The 21,031-nt window shown below is 37.7% G+C and overlaps 1 protein-coding gene and 1 long non-coding RNA gene across 3 annotated transcripts; both read right to left on the minus strand.

The window, feature by feature from the left end:
• Positions 1–270: 270 nt before the first annotated feature.
• Positions 271–21,031, minus strand: LOC18600829 (A-kinase anchor-like protein). 2 transcript variants are annotated; one of them, XM_088805287.1, is made up of 24 exons: positions 20,881–21,031; positions 17,119–18,933; positions 16,541–16,997; positions 15,855–16,009; positions 15,008–15,772; positions 14,735–14,932; positions 14,477–14,605; positions 13,767–13,928; positions 12,484–13,677; positions 11,935–12,189; positions 11,731–11,847; positions 11,199–11,639; positions 10,950–11,093; positions 9,644–9,805; positions 8,375–9,553; positions 7,803–8,057; positions 7,598–7,717; positions 3,778–7,506; positions 3,494–3,649; positions 3,284–3,415; positions 2,069–2,782; positions 1,800–1,940; positions 1,587–1,718; positions 271–1,125 (listed from the first exon to the last, which is right to left on the minus strand). In XM_088805287.1, exons 1-24 carry the CDS (start codon positions 20,923–20,925, stop codon positions 484–486), a joined length of 13,239 nt encoding a protein of 4,412 aa, XP_088661413.1. In that variant the 5' UTR covers positions 20,926–21,031; the 3' UTR covers positions 271–483. The 2 variants fall into 2 exon arrangements, with proteins under 2 accessions (XP_088661413.1, XP_017974859.2); XM_018119370.2 differs by having other exon boundaries at positions 13,767–13,923; positions 14,472–14,605.
• Positions 20,356–20,869, minus strand: LOC148763047 (uncharacterized). Its single transcript, XR_016025768.1, has 2 exons — positions 20,632–20,869; positions 20,356–20,504 (listed from the first exon to the last, which is right to left on the minus strand). It is a non-coding gene; the product is annotated as an uncharacterized LOC148763047 (long non-coding RNA).

Here is a 21,031-nt window from a genome sequence, read left to right on the forward strand (position 1 = left end):
GGCAAGAAACTAAAAGGATTATCTTTGCTTTATTACGTTCATGACTTAAAGTGAAGTATGGTTATTAGAATTTGGTTTCAAGAAGTCTTTTGTAACCCGTTTTGCGTCCTTAAAGCGGCTTGTAGGTTTGTCACTTATTACATTAGTGTTACGAGCTTGTACCATTGAAAGTAAACTGGAATGTGTGTTTAGCACTCGTGCCTAAAAGCTACTAACTTCCTTTCATTATCAAACAATTTTGTATATATGTGATTATAGCATGTTCAGAGAGACAGAAATATTGGAACTTCTTAATATTTAACAATCAAATAACTCTCCAAGTATTTTTATACAAAAAAAAATTGAACTACTTATTCAAGCTGAACAAAAGCACACAAGCTTAAAAAATAGTGTGATAAGAAAATATTTGACCGAAAACAAGCTGTTATAGAACATATAAGAACATGTGATGTGATTCTTTACTGACTGTGACTGTGATCCTCATCATTTTTCGCTTCCCTTTGGTGATATCGGTTTTGGATCTTTTGAATGAGAGGATTTGCCAGTAATAGCTTTCTTCACCTTGAAAATTGAATGCTTGACTTTTGATCCGACACCTGATAGTATGTTATGAGATTTCTTATGTGGTTTAATGTCGGTATCTCTAGGTGCTTCTACCATGACAGGAGCATCTGAAACAGAGTCTGCCTTGTTGTGTTCATCTCCTTCCTCTCCTTCATCTTTCTCTTCATCTGTTTTTGCTTCTTTAAGTTGAATCGCTTCTGCTTCTTCCTCCTTTGGTTCTTCTTTGCTTACTATTAGCTCCCTCTTCTGAATGACATCTTTAGCCACTTGCATTTGTTCTCTTGTGGATCTTTGGAGTAGGTCAGACAGTGATAGCTTAGGTGAATCTGGTGATGCAGGTTCCTGGGTTATTCCCACAACTGAATTATCTGTCTTTTTCTCTGCTTCACGATCAACTCCTGCTTCTGAACAAATCTCTTGAGCACTTCCAGTTTCCAGATCTCCTACTTCAGCTTTCTCTGAAGTTTCTAAAGCTCTATCCTGCTGTTCTATTGGAAAATGGTCCTTGCCAATTGAACTTGTTGTCCTTGTGCTCTCTACAGGATCTGCTTCTCCTTGAATCTGTTTGTCAAATGTTACATTACTGCTATATCTAAGCTAAATTCATGATATAAATGAAACATATAGCTGCTCAGCATGATTTTTCCTATTAGTTTTTTTCCCTCTATGTTATAACTTGTGATGTTTTGGCACCATTTGGGGACCTTGAGAAAAGATTGAGGGACCAGATAAAGTAAACTTCTTTGTTTCTTTGTTTTTTTAAACCCCTTAAACCTAGATTTTGTATTCAAGTTATTTCATTGCCTTCTCTAGTCATAAATTCTCATTTCTCTTACTAGTACCCGAGTTCTTTTCCATATTTGAACAGACTTGTGAGATCAAAAAAATTGTTACGCTTTATGGTCAATCTTATTTTAGTGGATTTCCTGAAGTATACTCTTCAAAATATCTAGTTTATTTGTGTTTTCATATAAGATTATGAAAAGGCAAGTTAAAAAGGAGGATCATATATGTATTCTCACCTCTTCCCTTGCAGTTGTGGCTTCTTCCATGCCAACGGAAGCTTGTTCTAGATCCTTGACAGTTTTATCTTCAGCAACGATCTCTTTCTCAAAATTATTCTTTGCACTGTCTGTCTTAGTTTCCATTGAGAGCTGTTTGTAAAATAAGCTTCAATGTCAAAAGAGAGGCAAGAAAAGAACAAGATGAATAAAGTTGAGTGTCTGTACACTGACCTCTTCATTCTGAATTGCGTATGCTGGGGCCATCAAGGTTTCTTTTGTCTTGTCTCTGATATCTCCTTCCTTTAGCTCATCTTCTTTGTGGACATCTTCCAACTTAGAAACCGGTGTTTCAGCAAGTTCCTTGTCCTTAAGCTGTCATTTTTGTTCCCAGCATCAGCAGTAGTTTGGGTGAATAAATAAATTACAGCAAAGCAAGAAGAGAAAATATAACAAATAAGGAATGCATGCAATTATTATGGTTTGAATTAGTTCTGTCCAACCTCTGTTGGTGGAGCCTGAACAGCAACAGTTTCTTGCTCCATAACAGCTCTCAGCTCCTTGATTTCTTCCTTTTCATAGCATATCTCACCTCCTGTGTTTGTATCAGAAGAGTCATTATCTGGAGTTTCCACTTCCTTCAGTTCCTCTTCTTTTACTGCATCGACTTTAGTTGTAACTCCATGCTCCTCTTCCTCACAAGGAAATTTGGATGACGGAGCTGGAGACTCCTTCTCTGGTTTGTCCACCAGAATGTGAGTAGCACCAGTTTCATCTTTTTCTTCTCTCTCTTCAATCATGTCTTGAGCTGTTACTTGCAAAGTTTTCTTTGTGGAGCTTTCAACAGGGTCGGATGTTGATGCTTTGGTCAAATCCTCCACTGATGTAGAGTCCTTGGTTATTTCTTCACCTAAATTATCTGTTGTTTTATCTCCACCATGTTCAACTTCTTCTACTTTTGGATAAATCTCTTTGACATCTCCACCTTCAGCCTTCTGTGAGGATTCTGCGACTCTGTCCTGCAAATCTATTGGAACATCTTCCTTTCCAATTGAACCTGTTATTTCTGTGATCTTGATGGGATAAAATACCCTTGGAATCTGCTTATCAGATGCTATATTAGCCGTTTCCTCTGGCTGCTGAATATCGTCAATTATCTCATTGCCTTCTGCAAGGTCCTTGGTGCCTTCTGCCTGTGCTAATTCTATGCTTGATTCCTGGTAAAAGATTTAACATAGAGCTTCTCAGTATGAGTATTTCTATCAGTTAGTTTCCTTCCTTAATGATGTTTAAAATTCATTTCTGGCTCCTAGAATGATTGAGGGACCTGATAAATTGAAATTTAAAACAATAATATAAAAAACATTAAGAATTTTCTTTGCCTTCTTTCTTGTATAAGATCTCAGTTCAACTACTACATCCTATTCTCTCTCTCTCATAATATTTTGATTTCATATCGTCCTTCAATGAACTGAAACCCTTTTATTGTTTCAAGTTTGTATGAACTTACTATTTTATTACTAAAACCTGGAAATCTTTATTGACATTTGAGCAGATTCATGAAATCAACAAGACTGTTGCAGTACCTATTTAACCTTATTTGAGTTTCGAGCAGTAGAATTCTTTTGAAAAATATTTAACCTAATCCTATTACAGTTACATTTACAGAAAAGATTCTTTAATGCAAAGTTTGAAAGGAGGATTAAATGTAGTCTGACCTCTTCCATTACTGTTGCTGTTTCTATCCTGGCAACTGAAGCTTGGCCTGGATCCTCAACAGTTTTATCTTCACATACGGTCTGCTTTTCAATGATCTCATTTTCACTGGACTTTTGAGCTTCCACAACGAGCTGTTATAGATGAAAGCTTTAATATGGAAATAGAGAGCAAGAAAAGAATAAAATAAAGTCGAGTTTCTGTTTCCTGACCTTTTCATTTTGGCATGTTGTGGTTTTGAATGCTTCATTTGTCTTGTCTTCTACTGGTTCATCCTTTAGCTCATCTACTCCACAGCTATCTTTCGTCAGTCCTTCTGACAGGGAAGTTGAATGAGATGTTTCAATAACTTCCTTGTCCTCAATGATCTGTCAGTTTTTTTCCCCCACAGTTAACAGTTGTCAAGATAACAACATTTTACAGCAAAAGAATAATAGAAACGAGAATGACTAGGGAAGTGCGTGAAATAATTAAGGTTTAGACTTGTCTTGCTTACCTGTTCTTTTGAAACTTCATTCAATATGATTTCATTGCCTTCATTTGTTGTCTCACACTGATTTTCTTCATCCCTTGTCTCATCTCTTGCTTTGACAAGTTTCTCCTCAATTGCAGCACCTTCTGTTTCAGTGAGTAATTCATTGTCATAAGCCTTTTCATGTGTCTCCATTTTGACATTTGAGGCTTCCTCAATCTCTCTTGTTTGTTCTGGAGCCTTTTCTGGACTCTCATCTTCTTGCAATTCTGGTTCCCTTGTTTCATCTTCTTGTTCCTCAGAAGGCAGTGTAGAGGTTGTAACATGAAGTTGATCTGCTTGATTCTCTCCTGGGAGAGTCTGAGCAGCAGTATCTTCATCTTCCAAGGCACTTTGAAGCTCTCTTGCACATTCTGATTGGGGGCTTTTGTCATCTTCCAGTGTTTCTGCTTCTTTTATTTTCTTTTCTTCGCTTAAAGTTCCATGCTCCTGTGATTCCTCTGCAATAACCTGAGTAGTGATAGTTTCACCTTCCAACACAGCTCGGGGATCCCTTGTCTCATCCTTCTTAGAGCATATCTCTTGTATTGTCTTTGCTTCATCAGAGTCTTCATTTTGCATTTCTTCTTCCTTTACTTTCTCTTCTTCTGGCTTGTCAACTTCGTTGACAGTTTCATGCTTATGCTCATTTGATGGCAATGCAGCAAAAGGGCCTGAAATTTGCTCCTCTGATTTCTCTGTTGTGATAGTATGAGCAGAAGCACTGTCATCTTTTGCAATAGCTTCATCCTCCTGAAGCTGTTCCTTTCGCAAGCATTCATGTTCTCCATTATCATCTTGTAAGAATTCTGCTTCCTCTGTTTTCTCACTTCCTATCTTCTCAGTTGTACTTGTACTTCCACATTCCTCTTCCTTTGAAGGCAGTGCAGGGGTTGGATTCTGAACTTGTTCTTCTAATATCTTTTCAGTGAGAGTGTGATCAGCAGTTTTTTCATCTTCTACAACAGCTTCAAGCTCGATGGACCTTTCCTTTTGTGAGCATAGCTCTTCCGTTGTCCTCGCATCTGAAGCATATTCTGGACTCTCATCTTTTATGATTTCTTCTTCATTTGTTTTCTCATCTTCTGCCTTCTTAGTTTCATGCTCCAGTTCTTCACTAGTTATAGCAGAGGTTGAAATATAAAGTTGCTCATCTGATTGCTCTTCTGAGAAAGTCTGACCAGAAGTAATTTCTTCTTTTGAAAATACTTGAAGCTCACTTGGCTCTTCTTTTTGCAAGCATATCTCTTCTGTTTCCACAGCTGACGAATCTCCGCTCTTCTCATTTAGCTTCTCAGCTTCTTTGCTTTTCTCTTCGTCTAGGTTCTGAATGGTGCTCATTGTTTCAATCTCCAGTGATTCCTCTGTTATTGAAACCTGAGCAACAGTAATTTCTTGATCCAAAACAGCTTCAGGCTCCTGAGGTCTTTCCTTTTCTAGTGTTGCCACTTCCTTCACTTTCTCTTCTTCTATCTCATCAACTCTAGTTGTATTTCCATGCTCGAGGTCCTCTGAAGGCAATGTGGATGATGAAGTTAAAGATTGCTCTTTTGGTTCCTCCACTTGGAGAGCCTGAGTAGCAGCAGTTTCATCTTTCTTAGCATCTTCAAGCTCCTGAAACTCTTCCTTTTCCAAGCACATCTCTATTGTTTTCTTTGCATCAGAAGAATCTTCCAAAATCTTGTTTTCTGGAATTTCTGCTTCCTTTATTTTCTCGTCTTCTATCTTCTCAACCCTGCTTATAACTTCTTCCTTCTGTTCCTTGGGAAGCAATTCAGAGCTTGTAGTCCCCTCCTCTGATTTATTAGCTGAGAGATTTTGCTCACCTTCATCTCCAGAAATAACATCTAGCTCTGTGTGCACTTCTTCCTTTGTTTTGTCATATTCTATATCCTCACTTATGGCTCCAGTTCCATGCTCCCTTTCCTCAGAAGGCAATGTAGAAGATTTATTCTGAATTTGCTCCTCAGGTTCCTCTTTTTGAAGACCTTGATCAACAATAGTTTCTTCTTCCGAGACAATGCTTGGCTCCCTTTGCTCTTCCTTTTGCAAGCATACCTCTTCTGTTGTCTTTGTGTCAGACGAATCTTCTAGAGTCTCATGTTTTACTATTTCAGCATCCTTCTGTATCTCTTCTTCTATCTTCTCAATTGGGTGTGCAGTGCTGTCATCTTTCTTAGCATCTTCAAGCTCATGAAACTCTTCCTTTTCCAAGCACGTCTCTATTGTTTTCTTTGCATCGGAAGAATCTTCCGAAATCTTGTTTTCTGGAATTTCTGCTTCCTTTCTTTTCTCTTCTTCTATCTTCTCAACTGTGCTGATAGCTTCTTCCTCCTGTTCCTTGGGAAGAAATTCAGAGCTTGCAGTCCCCTCCTCTGGTTTATTCGCTAAGAGATTTTGCTCGCTTTCATCTCCAGAAAAAACATCTAGCTCTATGGGAACTTCTTCCTTTGCTTTGTCATATTCTTTCTCCTCACTTATGGCTCCAGTGCCATGCCCCCTTTCCTCGGAAGGCAATGTAGAAGATGTAGTCTGAATTTGCTCCTTGGGTTCCTCCTTTTGAAGACCCTGATCAACAATAGTTTCTTCTTCTGAGACAGCGCTTGGCTCCCTTTGCTCTTCCTTTTGCAAGCATACCTCTTCTTTTGTCTTTGTGTCAGAAGAATCTTCTAGAGTCTCATGTTTTACTATTTCAGCATCTGTCTGTATCTCTTCACCTATCTTCTCAATTGGGTGGGCAGTGCTGTTCTCTTCATCCTCAGAAGGCAATGTGGAGACTGAAGTTTGAAGTTGCTCCTCTGGTTTCTCTTTTGGGAGAGTATTATGGGAAATAATTTCATCTTCCACAATAGTTTCAACCCTTTGAGATATGCAATCTGATGATGTTTCTGGTACTCCTTTGGTTTCTTCAACTTCATTCTCATCCTGTTCTTCTGCTGTGAGGCTTTTCTTGGTTTCTGCATCTTCTTCAGTGCCCTTGTCTTCAGACACATGATTTCCATCTGAAGCTAATTCGGTTTTCCCCGGTTCTCCCGTATTTGAAGTTTTCGAGGTTTCACTCTTTGTCTCAACAAGCTTTTGATCACTACTTGGGAGTTGATCCACCTTTTCCACTGTTAGGCTTTTCTCAGCTTCATCAATCTGATCCTTGGACATGTGAACTGCATCAGAATCTCTCTCGTTTACCTCAGCTTCATCCTTGTCTACAATATCCACATTTATACCCTGCTTTTGTACTTCATCATTGTCATTACTTGGGATTTGAGTTGCCAAGCCAGAGGATATTTCTTCAAGTTGCACATTCTCAACTTCTTTAGTCTCTTGATTTGCATCACTCTCAGTAGTTTGTAGACTCATTTTGCCAGAGCTAGCATTCGATGTATTTACAAGCTCCTCATCCACTTCTGTGTTGTTTAAGCTTGTCTCTCCTCTTACTTTTGTCACAGCTTCACTATCATTCTCGTCTTGACAAAGTATTGATTCATTAGCAATGTCCTCCTCAATTCCTTCTTCTGACTCCCTTTCTTCTCCATGCACACTTACAGGGTCTCTAGACTCTTCATCCTGTCCCTTTTCTTCTGATTCTTCTATGATGAGGGATGTTTCTCTGTCTTTGGTTGAATGTGCTTCAACCTCTGGGTGTTTTGCTTCTATCTGTTCCTGGGAGTCTGCTTCCTTGAGACATTCAGTTGAGACTGAACTGTAGTCTTCCACCTATCAAACATAGTTGATATGTTTAAAATCAAAGAAAAATTGAGCAACATCTAGATAAACTATCTAAATGAATATTCATTACTGAGATGACCTCATTAGTTGTTTCATCTCCTTTTGGTACTGGATGAAGTTCATTTGTGCTACTTTCTTCCTCCATGACATGCTCTTTGATGTCTTTGTTGTCATCAGCTTTATCAACTTCCTTATCGACCTGCTAAATAAATATTTGGTCAATATATCAAAATGGCACCTCCTTAATAATCATGAAGAGAAAAATTTTTATAAACGTTCTTTACCTCTTCAGACAAGATGACAGTCTTGCTAGCCTCATTTGCATTTTGTTCTCTGTTAATGTATTCTTCATGCTCCAATTTGTCTTCCACTTCCTCATTTATCTGTTTTTCAGTTTCTGGATTCTGAACATCGGTGGTGGTTTCATCAGCTTGGCTCTTGCTGCTTTCTGGGAATGTTTCCTTACTTTGGTCTTCAGCCACGGGTTCAGAGTCAGATTTGGGCTTTTCTTCGAAACCTGCTAGTGCTAGCTCAACATTCTGTTTCAAATGAATAAATTAATGGAGGTCTCACCAAGTGTGCTAGTTAAATGAAGAAAAACATTTAACTGGTGATATGATTCTCAATGGGGTTAAACGATCATAAAATTACACGACCAACTTTAGTGTTGTATAAAGTTTTGGTTTTTGTCTTTTTTTTTAAAGGGAAAAGTGAAGACTCTGTTGCTTTGAAGATTTAATATGTGACATGATTGCAGAATGAAATTGATCAAAAGTGAAATGTTGCCATATCTTTAACTTGATTTGGTTTCTTTTAAAACAAAAAGGAGTAGTGAAAAGAGTAAAGTTGGCCTTACCTTTGCATTATCATTCACGCTATCAGCCTCAGGCATCTGATCATGAGCTCTTCTTAGCTGTTCAGTTTCTTCTTTTTCTACCGCAATATCTTCCATCAAGCTTTCTGATTTTGCCAAGTTCTCAGCTAAATTTTCTTCTTCTTGGGTAGCCTTTTCTCCATCCTCACATGTACCAGAGGTTTCTTCCAAATTTGTGGCCTCATCCAATGGCTTTCCATCATCAGTTTCTTTTCTCTCCAATCCAAAATCTGATGATTGCTCATTCTGCGATGTTTTGGATTCACAAGCATCACGTTGATTCTCTGGTTCTCTAGGTTCCTCCCCCTTTGAGATGTCAGTGGCTTCTGATACAGTGTTGCATTTTCCAGTCTCTTCTTCTATATGCACATATGGTTCCTCAGGCAAGTTTTCCTGGGCTTCATGTCCATTCCCCTTTCCATTATCTTCAGACTCTACTTTAGGGGCATCTAATGTGGGATTATTCTCCATTTGCATTAATTTCTCATCCATTGCTTCGGACACAGGAGCTTCTGAGTGCTCATATGGAGCTTGATCTTTCTCTGAAGTTTCATCAGTTAATTTCCTCTCTTCAATGGCTTCAGGCTCATGTTCTTCTGAAGGCACGGTAGAATAGTCCTTTAATGCATCTCCTAATATTTCTTTTAAGGGAATCTCCCTAGCAGTCATCTCCTTTTGATCTTCACTTCCTTCATTTGGAACTTTATCCTCTTCTTCCTGACGAATCTCCTTGTGCTTCTTGCATGAGATGGAAGAGTCTGCTGGTTTCACATCAATGTCAGCACTGTCTGTGCCAACCCCTTCATGGTCAGTTGTTTCTAGGCCGTTCTTTTCAACAGCAAGAACATTATCTATGTCATGCTTTTTCTCTTCTGCTTCGGCTTCCTTCATATCTGTTTCTTCTGTTTCTGCTGCAGGTAATGCAGAGTCCAAATCCACAGTATTGATACTTCCCTCTGCTGAGGTTTCTTCTTCAGTGTTCTTCTTGGACTCCTTAGGATCAAAGGAAGAGCTACAAACAAGGTCTTCTTGGATTTCTGTTGGTGTTATTTCTTCATTTGACTCCTTCAAAATATCAAACAGAATAGGATCATTATTTGGCTCTGCTGTTTCCTTAGTTTCCTCTGTGGAGTCTGTTTCCTCAATGTTTGAGGCACTAGACTGTAAAACAATTGAATATTTAAGTTAGCAACTAACAATGGTAAAAAAAAAAAAAAAATGGACCTAAATCAACTTCCATTACTAGCTGACCTCTTTTGTTAACTTCGTTGGGCTGCTTTCATCTTCCCTTATGCTTTCCTTCACGGTTTCATCATTAATTGATGAGTTGGAGATGCCAGCTATAGGGTGTTCCTCAATGTCTGACTTTTCTCGACTTGTACCTGAAGCTGCTGTTTCTGATTGTTTACACACCTGTGTGACAAACAAAATATCAACTTAACCGTGAAAAGTACTAGAAAATAACAGATTAGGTTATAAACAAGGACAAAGCACAACAGGCCAGGGGTCATTCATGTGCTCTAAGTTATGACTTGAATTTATCATTCTTGGAGATCTCTATCTTATAGTGTAATATTTGAAGTTTCCTGGCCTACTTACTGATGTTATAGTCTGCATCAGTTGCCTCATAACGCCTTTGTGATTAATGAAATCTGTTTTTGCCCCTTCTTTCTCAGTTTTTTAGCAGAACTCACTTTGTTTCCATTACTTCTACATTAGAAGAATTGAGGAAAGACTTGTGTCAATGATCTCGTTTATTCATGAATCAGTTGAAGTTAATGATGCTATATTCTGTTAATATGTTAAGTATGCGGTAACTTAGATGAATGAACATTACATATATAATCAGAATACTTGATTGGAATTTCTTAAAGATTTCATGTATACTCACTCAGAACAGCGAGCCATAGCTTATAGTTGCTCCACCCTCCCTTTCTCAAATGCAAGGGAAATAAAGGGGCAAATGCCACTTTCTTTAGCGTTAAATGAAAAAATCTTATTTCCTTTTTCCTCTTCTGTTGAGAATTTGTTGACGAAAATCTATTATTATATTTTCCGTAATGCATATTATCATATTTTAGCATCTTTCAGAAATGGTCCAATATAAAATGCCAAGCACCAAAATTGCACATTCCACAATAGCTGACTACTTTTTCTGGTTTTCTTTACTCATATTTTTTCTCCAAAGAGTCCTCATTTATCTGTCCTGCTGTGGACAATTCAAAGTTGTTCTCAGCTTTAATTTCATCCTCTAGTTTTTTGTGTTTCAATGTTTTTAAGCTTCCTCAGTGGCTTGAATTATTTAATGTCCTATGTGAATGTACAATACTTTTGAATTGAAGAAGTAGAATAAAGCAAAGAAATGCTAAATGCACAGCCCTTTAGATGGGGTACACAACACATTTGTCTTTGTCACTTTCTAGTTGTGCTGTTCAACAGAGTGTGCATGTGAGTGCACGTAATGATTGTTTGTGCCATGTCTTGTTGGTGGAAGTGTAAGTTCAGAAACATAGAATAAGTGAGAAGTTCAAAGATTAGTGAGTCATATTCTACTTACCTCTTTTATGGACATTATTGCCACAGCATTCTCTTCCATCATCTCTGTCAGTTGTGTAGGCTGGTCCTTGTTGGTGTCTTCCTCCTCTAGAATTTGTTTTTCAGCATCCTCAACTGTGTTGTTTGTTTCCAGTTTCTCGCATACCTGGATGAAAAATATATTGAACGATTGGTGAAGTGAAACGTGGAGGTTTCAACTTAATCTTATGAACAAGGCTCTGCAAAATTTTAAAAATGATCTGAACCTCACCTCTACTTCAGGTGTTTCTTCTTTTTCATCTTTTTGGAAGCTCTTATACATTTCTTCTTCAGTAGATTTTGGTGAGTCATCCATAATAGCACTTTCTTCCTTTACTGTAGATAAAGGTTCCTCATCCACCTCTGTTTTGTTTAAGCTTGTCTCTCCTCTTACTTCTGTCACAGCTTCACTATTACTCCCATCTTGACAAAGTTTTGATTCATCAGTAACGTCCTCCTTAATTTTTTCTTCTGACTCCCTTTCTTCTCCGTGCACACTTACAGGGTCTCTAGACTCTTTATCCTGTCCCCTTTCTTCTGATTCTTCTCGGATGAGGGATGCTTCTCTGTCTTTGGTTGAATGTGCTTCAATCTCTGAGTGTTTTGCTTCTATCTGTTCCTCAGAGTCTGCTTCCTTGAGACATTCAGTTGAGACTGAACTGTAGTCTTCCACCTATCAAACATAGTTAAAATGTTTAAAATCAAACAAAAATTGAGCAACATCTAGATAAACTATTTACATGAATATTCATTACTGAGATGACCTCATTAGTTGTTTCATCTCCTTCTGCTACTGGATGAAGTTCATTTGTGCTACTTTCTTCCTCGACATGTTCTTTGCTGCCTTCACTGTCGACAGCTTTCTCAACTTCCTTATCGACCTGCTAAGTAAATATTTGGTTAATATAACAAAAATGGCACATTCTTAAATAATCATGTAGAGAAAAATATTTATACGTGTTCTTTACCTCTTCAGACAAGATGACAGCCTTGCTAACCTCATTTGCATTTTGTTCTCTGTTAATATAGTCTTCATCCTCCAATTTGTCTTCCTCTTCCTCTTTTATCTGTTTTTCAGCTTCTTGATTCTGAACATCAGTGGTGGTTTCATCAGCTTGGCTCTTGCTGGTTTTAGGGCAGGTTTCCTTAGTTTGGTCTTCAGCCACTGGTTCAGAGTCAGATTTTGGCTTTTCTTCGGAACCTGCTAGTGCTAGCTCAACATTCTGTTTCAAATTAAAAATTAGTAGAGGGCTCGAGAAGTGTGCTACTTAATGGGGTTAAACGATCATAAAATTACGTGACCAAATTTAGTGTTCCATTATGGTGTATAAAGTTTTGGTTTTTGTCCTTTGTTTTCAGAAAAAAATTGAAGACTCCGTTGTTTATAAGATTTAATAAACCACATGTTTGCAGGATGAAAATCATCAAAATTGAAATGATATCTGTTGCCATATCTTTAACTTGATTTGGTTTCTTTTAAAACAAAAAGCAGTAGTGAAGAGTAATGTTGCTCTAACCTTTGCAGTATCATTTGTGCTAACGATCTCAGGCATCTGATCACAAGATATTTGTAGCAGTTCAGTTTCTTCTTTTTCTACTTCAATATCTTCCTTCAAGCTTTCTGGTTTTGCCAAGTTCTCAGCTAAATTTTCTTCTTCTTGGATGGCCTTATCTCCATCCTCACATGTACCAGATGTTTCTTCCAAATTTGTGGCTTCATCCAATGGCTTTCCATCATCAGTTTCTTTTCTCTCCAATCCAAAATCTGATGATTGCTCATTCTGTGATGTTTTGGATTCACAAGCATCACGTTGATTCTCTGGTTCTCTAGGTTCCTCCCCCTTTGAGATGTCAGTGGCTTCTGATACAGTGTTGCATTTTCCAGTCTCTTCTTCTATATGCACATATGGTTCCTCAGGCAAGTTTTCCTTGACTTCATGTCCATTCCCCTTTCCATTATCTTCAGACTCTACTTTAGGGGCATCGAATGTGGGATTATTCTCCATTTGCATTAATTTCTCATCCATTGCTTCGGACACAGGAGCTTCTGAGTGCTCATATGGAGCTTGATCTTTCTCTGAAGTTTCATCAGTTAATTTCCTCTCTTCAATGGCTTCAGGCTCATGCTCTTCTGAAGGCACGGTAGAATAGTCCTTTAATGCATCTCCTAATATTTCTTTTAAGGGAATCTCCCTAGCAGTCATCTCCATTTGATTTTCACTTCCTTCATTTGGAACTTTATCCTCTTCTTCCTTAGGAATCTCCTTGTCCTTCTCGCATGAGATGGAAGAGTCTACTGGTTTCACATCAATGTCAGCACTGTCTATGCCAACCCCTTCATGTTCAATTGTTGCTAGGCTGTTCCTTTCAACAGCAAGAACTTTATTTATTGCATGCTTTTTCTCTTCTGCTTCGGCTTCCTTCATGTCTGTTTCCTCTGTTTCTGCTGCAGGTAATGCAGAGTCCAAATCCACAGTATTGATACTTCCTTTTACTGAGGTTTCTTCTTCAGTGTCCTTTTTGGACTCCTCAGGCTCAAAGGAAGAGCTACAAACAAGGTCTTCTTTGATCTCTGTTGGTGTTATTTCTTCTTTTGACTCCTTCAAAATATCAAATAGACTAGGATCATCTATTGGCTCCGCTGTTTCCTTCAAGATCTGGAGGCTAGTTTCCTCTGTGGAGTCTGTTTCCTCAATGTTTGAGTCGCTGACCTGTAAAACAATTGAACATTTAAGTTAGCAACTAACAATGGTCCAAAAAAAAAAAAGAGGACCTAAATCAACTTTTATTACTAGCTGACCTCTTTTGTTAACTTCATTGGGCTGCTTTTGTCTTCCTTTATGCTTTCCTTCACAGTTTCATCACTAATTGATGAGTTGGAGATGTCAGCTATACGTTGTTCCTCCATATCTGAATTTTCACTACCTGTACCTGAAGCTGCTGTTCCTGATTCTTTACTTACCTGTGTGACAAACAAAATATCAACTTAACCGTGACAAAGTACTAGAAAATAACAGATTAGATTATAAACATGGATAAAGCATAACAGGCCTAGGTGTCATATATGTGCTCTAAGTTATGAGTTGAATTTATCATTCTTGGAGATCTCTATCTTTTAGTGTGATATTTGAAGTTTCCTGGCCTACTTATTGATGTTATAGTCTGCATAAGTTGCCTCATAACACCTCTGTGATTAATGAACTCTGTTTTTGCCCCTTCTTTTACAGTTTTTTAGCGGACTTCACTTTCGTTCCATTACTTCTACGTTAGAGGAACTGAGGAAAGAATTGTGTCAATGATCTGTGTATTCATGATTCTAGGTTCTGTTAATTTGTTAAGTGTGCATTAACTCAGATGAATGAACATAACATATATAATCAGAATACCTGATTGGAGTTTCTTATAGATTTCATCTATTGGCACTCAGAACAGTGAGCTATAGCTGACAGAACAAAGTGTTTATCTTATGAACTAGGCTCTACAAAATTTTAAAAATGATCTGAACCTCACCTCTAGTTCGGGTGTCTCTTCTTGTTCATCTTTTTGGAAGCTCTTCGTCATTTCTTCTTCAGTAGATGCTGTTGAGTCATCTATAACAGCACATTCTTCCTTTATTGTTGACTTGGGACCTTCAAAAACCTGCACAGACGAGGTGTACTTTTGTGAACAATTAAAATGATGACATATCCTTTTTTTTTTCTTGCTTTTTTAGGAAAAGAGTTGATAATAAATTGGAATTGAGTTAGTATTCATGCTGTAAAATTAGACCTCTTCAGTTTCTTTCTGTTTTAAGCTATCTTCAATGTTCTCCACAGCATCCTTGGGTTCAGGTTTCTCTTCGGAGTCCAACTCATATCCCTTTGTGATTGTCTCAACCTCCATTTCATCCACTTTTGTCTCTGTCTCCAAGACTATGCTGCCCGTGTTTTTGAATACATCAGATGTTCCATCATCTAGTCCATGATCCTGCATTGTAAAGCATTACTTCATTAACTCAGACAAGAAAATATTTTAGATAATTTGAGATTTATTCTTTTTCACCTCCTTTTCAATGCCATTGTCATTGGTGCTGCTATCATATGTTTCCCCTTTAACTTTCTCTTCATTCTCTGTAGTTTCTTCTTTGTTCTGAACAGTTGCTTCTTCCATGAGGGAAGGAATTTCATCAGCTTTTGAAGAAATTGTCTCAGTTTCCTCAGATGTTATGTGTAGCGACTTTTCAAGCATCTCTTGTGGTTCATTCTCAGTTGAGATCTGTTCAAAATCTTCTTCAGCTATTGATGGTTTCTTCTCATTGCTTTCTTTAACCTCATCTTGCTCAATGTTTCTGCTGCTTTCTTCAGCCTGTATGACATAAGATCTGTCCTCATCTCTTTTCTCCTCTGGAAAAGCTTTTGTTGGGTTTAGGTTCTTGTTCTCACATTGCAGATCTTCTTCTTGCTTCATCATGGAGATATTGAGCATCTCTTGGGGGCTTTCAGCAGGCTGACTTGTCTCATCTCCGGTGCTCTCACCTACTGCTTTCTCAGACTTTTCAAACTCCTCTGCTCTTTCTTCATTATCTTGGAGGTTTTGGATTGGAGCTTCTGTAATAGAGTCTGGTGAGAGGTCCTTACTTTTTTCATCTTCTGTGATCCAATCTTTGCTGTTCTCTTCTTCTAACTTTTCCACCTTGTTTTCTTCATCTTTGGAGCTCTCAATTGTTTCTTCTTCAATCAATATGGGTGAGGGGAGCATAGGGTCATCTTTAACAGTCTGTTCATCATTGTCATCGCCAATTTTTATGATCTTAGGTTCATCATGGTCCTGTGATAATGGTCTAGGCTTAATCAGAATGTAAGAGAATTAAAAATTGGACAGGTACATATACGTCTATATGGAATCAAACCTCTTCTTTCTTGTTACTCCTTTCGTCGGCATCTTCTTCTTTGTAACTCTTGTTTTCACCAGTCAATTCTGGTGTTGTCTCATCTTTGACAAATGAAGAAGTGATGACAGTATCCGAGGTGCCACCACCAGTTAGACCACTTTCAGCAATGTCACCTGCACCAAGTTTCAATGCAATTAGTTTCCTGATCAAGTTGCTCTCTCTCTCTCCAGCCTTTCTGTCCTCCCTTCCTCTTTCATGAAGCATACACATACAAAAATATGCATAGACATAAACAAATTAGATAAAAATTTTAATTATATTTAGTTACTTGTGCATGACAAAATGTTGTGGCCATAAAGAAATATAGAAGATTTGCTGAACCTTTTTTCACATAAGATGCCAGCAAAGATAATGTTAAACTGATTATTTTCCAACTGTTTTCGTTATTATAGAGAAAACTTCCTTTTCCATGAGGTGTTTAATATGTTTTCAAGTTTAACTACTTTTACTGCTTATAAGCAAGATAATATCAATAATGATGTCATAGTACTTCATTCATTTGTTGGCATGGCAGCAAAAGATAAAGAAAATAAATATTGTTTGCTAAAGGGGTTCCAGATGGCATCTCCTGAAGTTCTTCATAAAGAATGTGGTAATTAATATGATCTTTGGAGTTTATATTTTTTTCTAGGATTCATGCTTACCTCTTGTCTCTATTTCAGGTTTCTCTGCATTACAAGCTTCTTCCTCCTCTTGTATTCCCTCTTGTTTATTCTCTAAAGCTTCATTAGTCTCTGAACATTTTTCAGGGTCCCAGAGATAAACCTCTTTTACTTTCTCCTTGTCCATTTCACTTGTTTCTGATTCCAAATCTGCTGTTGTTGCTTCTTCTGTGAATATATTCTCTGAAATGGTGCTTTTTCTGCTTTGACATGCCTCAGAGACATCTCCGATATGTTTATCCTTTTCCTCAGAAGCTCCATTTTCTTCATGGACTTGTTCTTCAGGTTGAATATCAGAGAACTCATACTGATTATTGTCCTCCTTCTCCACTGATTCTCCAACTAATGGATCAGCAACATGTAAATCATCAGCATTCTTGTTTGGGATCTCAACTTCCACGCTTTCAGTATTCACATTTACTTCAATTTGTAGGTGATCCTGTAAGGAGAATAGAATTTATCTGAAATCTCTGGCAATAATAGATATGATTATGACACCCTTGATACTATTGGCAAGAAAAAAAGTGGAATAAAAACTGAAAATAGGAAATTGTTTTGACCTTTTCTTTTGATTCTCCATTCTCACTGATAGCGTCGGTATTGGTTGGTGTGTCTTCCATCCCATCCCCCTCAAATCTCTCTTCATGGTCTTTCACGGGTGTGACTTCTTTGATGCTTGTACTTGTTTCTGCAATTTCACTAGAGATGGCAGTATTGACATCCTCGTAGACTGCATTCAAGGGACATGCAGACTTCTCTTTTTCTGGTTCATTTTGCTTCTGGAAGCTCTCCTTCAGAATTTCTTCTTTCTCCAATTTTCCTTCCTGGCTCTGCTGTACAACATTAATATTTTCAACTTCACTAATGTTTCCTTCAGGTGCTGGAACTGTGCATTCCTCATCCTTTTTCATCTCATCTGATGCCTCTGTCATGGCCAGCTCCTTCTCTGTGGCCTGTACAACTTTCATGTCTGCCCCAACTTTTTCTGATTCAGAGTTTGAATAATCTATACTTATGTCTATTGACGTGCCCGAATCTTTGTCGGTGATCTCATTAATTTCACTTTGTCCACTTTCTTCAGTTGGACTCTTCTCAACAATATTCTCTGTCCTGATATTAGAGCCTATGCTGCAAATGTCACGATTGTCGACATCTTGCAAACAAAGCTCTTCTGGTTTCATGACAGAAGCAGTATCCAGCATATTCTTATCTTGTATGCTATCATTGTCTCCAGTGATATATTTGATCTCTTCACTTGATTCTATTGTAGCTTGGCTTTGGTCTTTGATTATGGTACCAGAGACCTCTTCAAGCTTGTCATCCCCTTCTGGTGCAGCTTTATGCTCACAAGCAACCTCTTCACATGTATTGAGCAGCTCTTTCTTGACACCCTCACTGATTTCTGAGGTTGTTTCATGGTCCTTGATCTCTGAACTTTCTGCTACTGTTGAGGTTAAGTTGCCTCCAATGCTCTCAGAAATTATTTGATCCTTCTCAGTTCCTGATATTTCAATTGGTTCAATTCCTTCAACACCCTTCTCCTTTTTCACTAGGGCAGGAAGCTTCTCTGGTTCAGTGTCTTTGACTTCTTTACAGCTTTTCTCTTCCAGTTTCTCTTGAACAAGATTGGAGTTACTGGCCTCAGTAACTGTTTCATTAACCTTCTTCAAGCTGTCAATTACTGGATCAGGCATATCAATTGAAGCTTGTTTCTTAAGCTCTAAGTTGGCCTCTGGCACACTGAGAACTTGTTTATTGGACTCAATATCATCATTTTCATGTGCCCTTGTCCCTTCATTTTCCCTCTCTTGTGAGTAACTTGTTTCGTCGTCAATGCTCCCACATTTCTCTTCCAGTGAAGAACCTTGGTCAGCAATTACCACAACCTCCTCCACTGTTTTCTCTCCCCCAATAGCAAGGTTCAACTCTTCAAGTTTTTCGGCCTTTAAACTGGTTCCTTCAAGATTCAGAATGTCATGGTCTGTGTCATACTTTTCCACAATGTCTTCTGTTGCCTTGACTTCATTTTCCCCAGTTCCTGCCTTCTGTTTTTCACCCTCTGGTATCTTCTCTGCTTTAAATGGAATGTCATCAACGTCACTACGCTCTGACATCCCGGAGGTCTCTTTGCTGGCAACCTTGGCGGTCTCAGGCGATATCAAAAAACTTTCACCTTTAGAGACTTCAGGATTGCCTTCAGAGACAGTATTCATGGTATCGCTGGCTACTTGCATGTTCTCTTCTTTAGCCAAACATTCATCCGTTTCAGCAGGCTGGTTGAATCCACCTTGGAATTTCTTCAAGTCACCTGGTAGAAACTCAACAGCTTTGTCACACAGCGCTTTGGTCAAGTGCCTGCTCTCCTCTTCCGTTTTCTGCATGAAGAATACAGTTTTTTTTTCTTTCAATTACATATACAGAATGATGACAAAAATCTGCATTTCTATTCTCTGTACAAATAGGCTTCTTTGGTAACATAATTAGTTTGGTAAGGTAGGAGAAAGATTTGGTAATACACAGCTCTCATATGGTAATATATCCACTTCTGTTTTTTTTTTTTTACTTTCCAGTGTGGACAAATCTATTTTGGAGAAAATTGTCAAAAGCACATATGGACTGAAGTCAATAAGAAAAGGGCGGTACTTCTCCCTCAGGCTCTTGAGAATTCTAGTTGTAAAATGAACATCCATCAAACTTCAGCATGCTGCATTATATTACTTATCTTTTATTTTCCCTCCAATACAACTCATATTGAACTACCATTTCATAATAACAGAGAATCAAATGCAAATGTACTGCACTATTCACATACATATGATCAAAATAAAAGAAGAATAGGAAGAAGAAGAAACAGTTCAACTAAAAAAATTTCAAATAATACTAACTTTAAGATCAGGCTGGCTGTCAGATTGTTATATCAGAATCAGATCCTTAATATCTTTACCTACCTTATTTAAGTTTAGGCAAGTAAATTTATTTTATCAAATTACTATGTATGTAGATATATTTCTATATTGGCAATGCTAAGATTTAATCATATAGATTGTGAGGAGTTTGATGCCTGAACCTATATAAGATAGACTTGTTCTCATCAATAAGCCGATCATTTGCTCTATTAATTATTTCTGTTTTGATAAATCAATTTAAGTTAGCAATTGTTTAATGCTGATGTACTAATTATCAAATGTATTTATTTGAACTCTATGGTTATTCTGTTTACAGATAATCCACTTAAATTGTCGATTTGATGATTTGTAAGTAAGTGGTATTGATTGGTTTTCCTTAGAAGCCAATGTTTTCAGGTAGCATAATCCTGAAAGGCTTACTATTAGCTTACAAATACATAAAGAAATAAAAAAGGAAGACAAAATTTTCAGCTGCATGCAGAAAAGCAAGTGAAATAGTTCCTAATATAGAATATTGCCTCATGGTAACTTTCAGCAGCATATTCATCTGAGACTTCTCATAATGGAAAGAAAAATGTTCAAGAAATCAGAAGCTCAAGACCAAGTCATGGTAGCTACAAAATTCAGGAAGGATGGAGCAAAGACGAAAACTTAAATTGATCTGTTGGGCTTTGCTGAAAGGAAACGATGCTCTGGAGTATTTGCCATATGCTATTTTTCTATAACTGATGATGCTGGATTAATATGTTGAAAGTTAAAAGCTAAATCTTGGCTGTCATCAAGGTGACAGAAGTTCCAGTGAAGCACAAGCAGCTCTTGTCATGAATCTGGGGTATCACAGTATCACTTCAGAGGATTTATTCCTTATGGATCAAAAGAATAGTAAGTACGGATACCAAATTTAAACTTTATTTCTAAAACCGACTAGTTTTATAGAAAGAAAAGAGGGATCTAAAGATATTGCTCTACTGGAAAAGCAAGGAAAGACCAAAACCTCTTTTTTTGGTCTTCATGCTGATTAAGAAAAGGTGACCACATAGCTGTATATGCTTCACCATAAAAGAATAATAAAGCGATCAGAGATCATTCAGTTTAAGTGTTTCAAGAACACCCAAAGTTGAAAATTGCTAGCTTTGTATGTAAAGATGAAACCCGATGCATGATCACCTTTCTGATTTTTTCTGTTATGAAGTTGCAGTATCCTCTTCTGAGAAGCCTTGTGATCTGGCTAAACTTCCTATGGTTTTGTCATGCATACTATGTAGTAAAGTTTGCTTGCACAGTATGTATCTCAATACTCAGAATATGCACTAGTAGTAAAAGAGTATGCACTATGAGTTAAGGGAGCCTTTTGGAACATCATTAGATGCAGAAATAAACACAAAGCAAACCATATAATAGAGAAAAGAACTATACCCCTACAGCAATGGGTTCTGGAATGATCTCCGCTTCAGTTGCCATCTTTTCATGCAGAAGTGATGAATTCAAATTGAGAATACTAGGAAAACTGCTTATGATTTGAAATTTTCATAGCTTTGAATTGGTGGTGGATCGTTAGATATCTATA

Source organism: Theobroma cacao, chromosome 4 (genome assembly GCF_053813885.1).
Source record: "Theobroma cacao isolate CCN51 chromosome 4, ASM5381388v1, whole genome shotgun sequence".
NCBI lineage: Eukaryota > Viridiplantae > Streptophyta > Magnoliopsida > Malvales > Malvaceae > Theobroma > Theobroma cacao.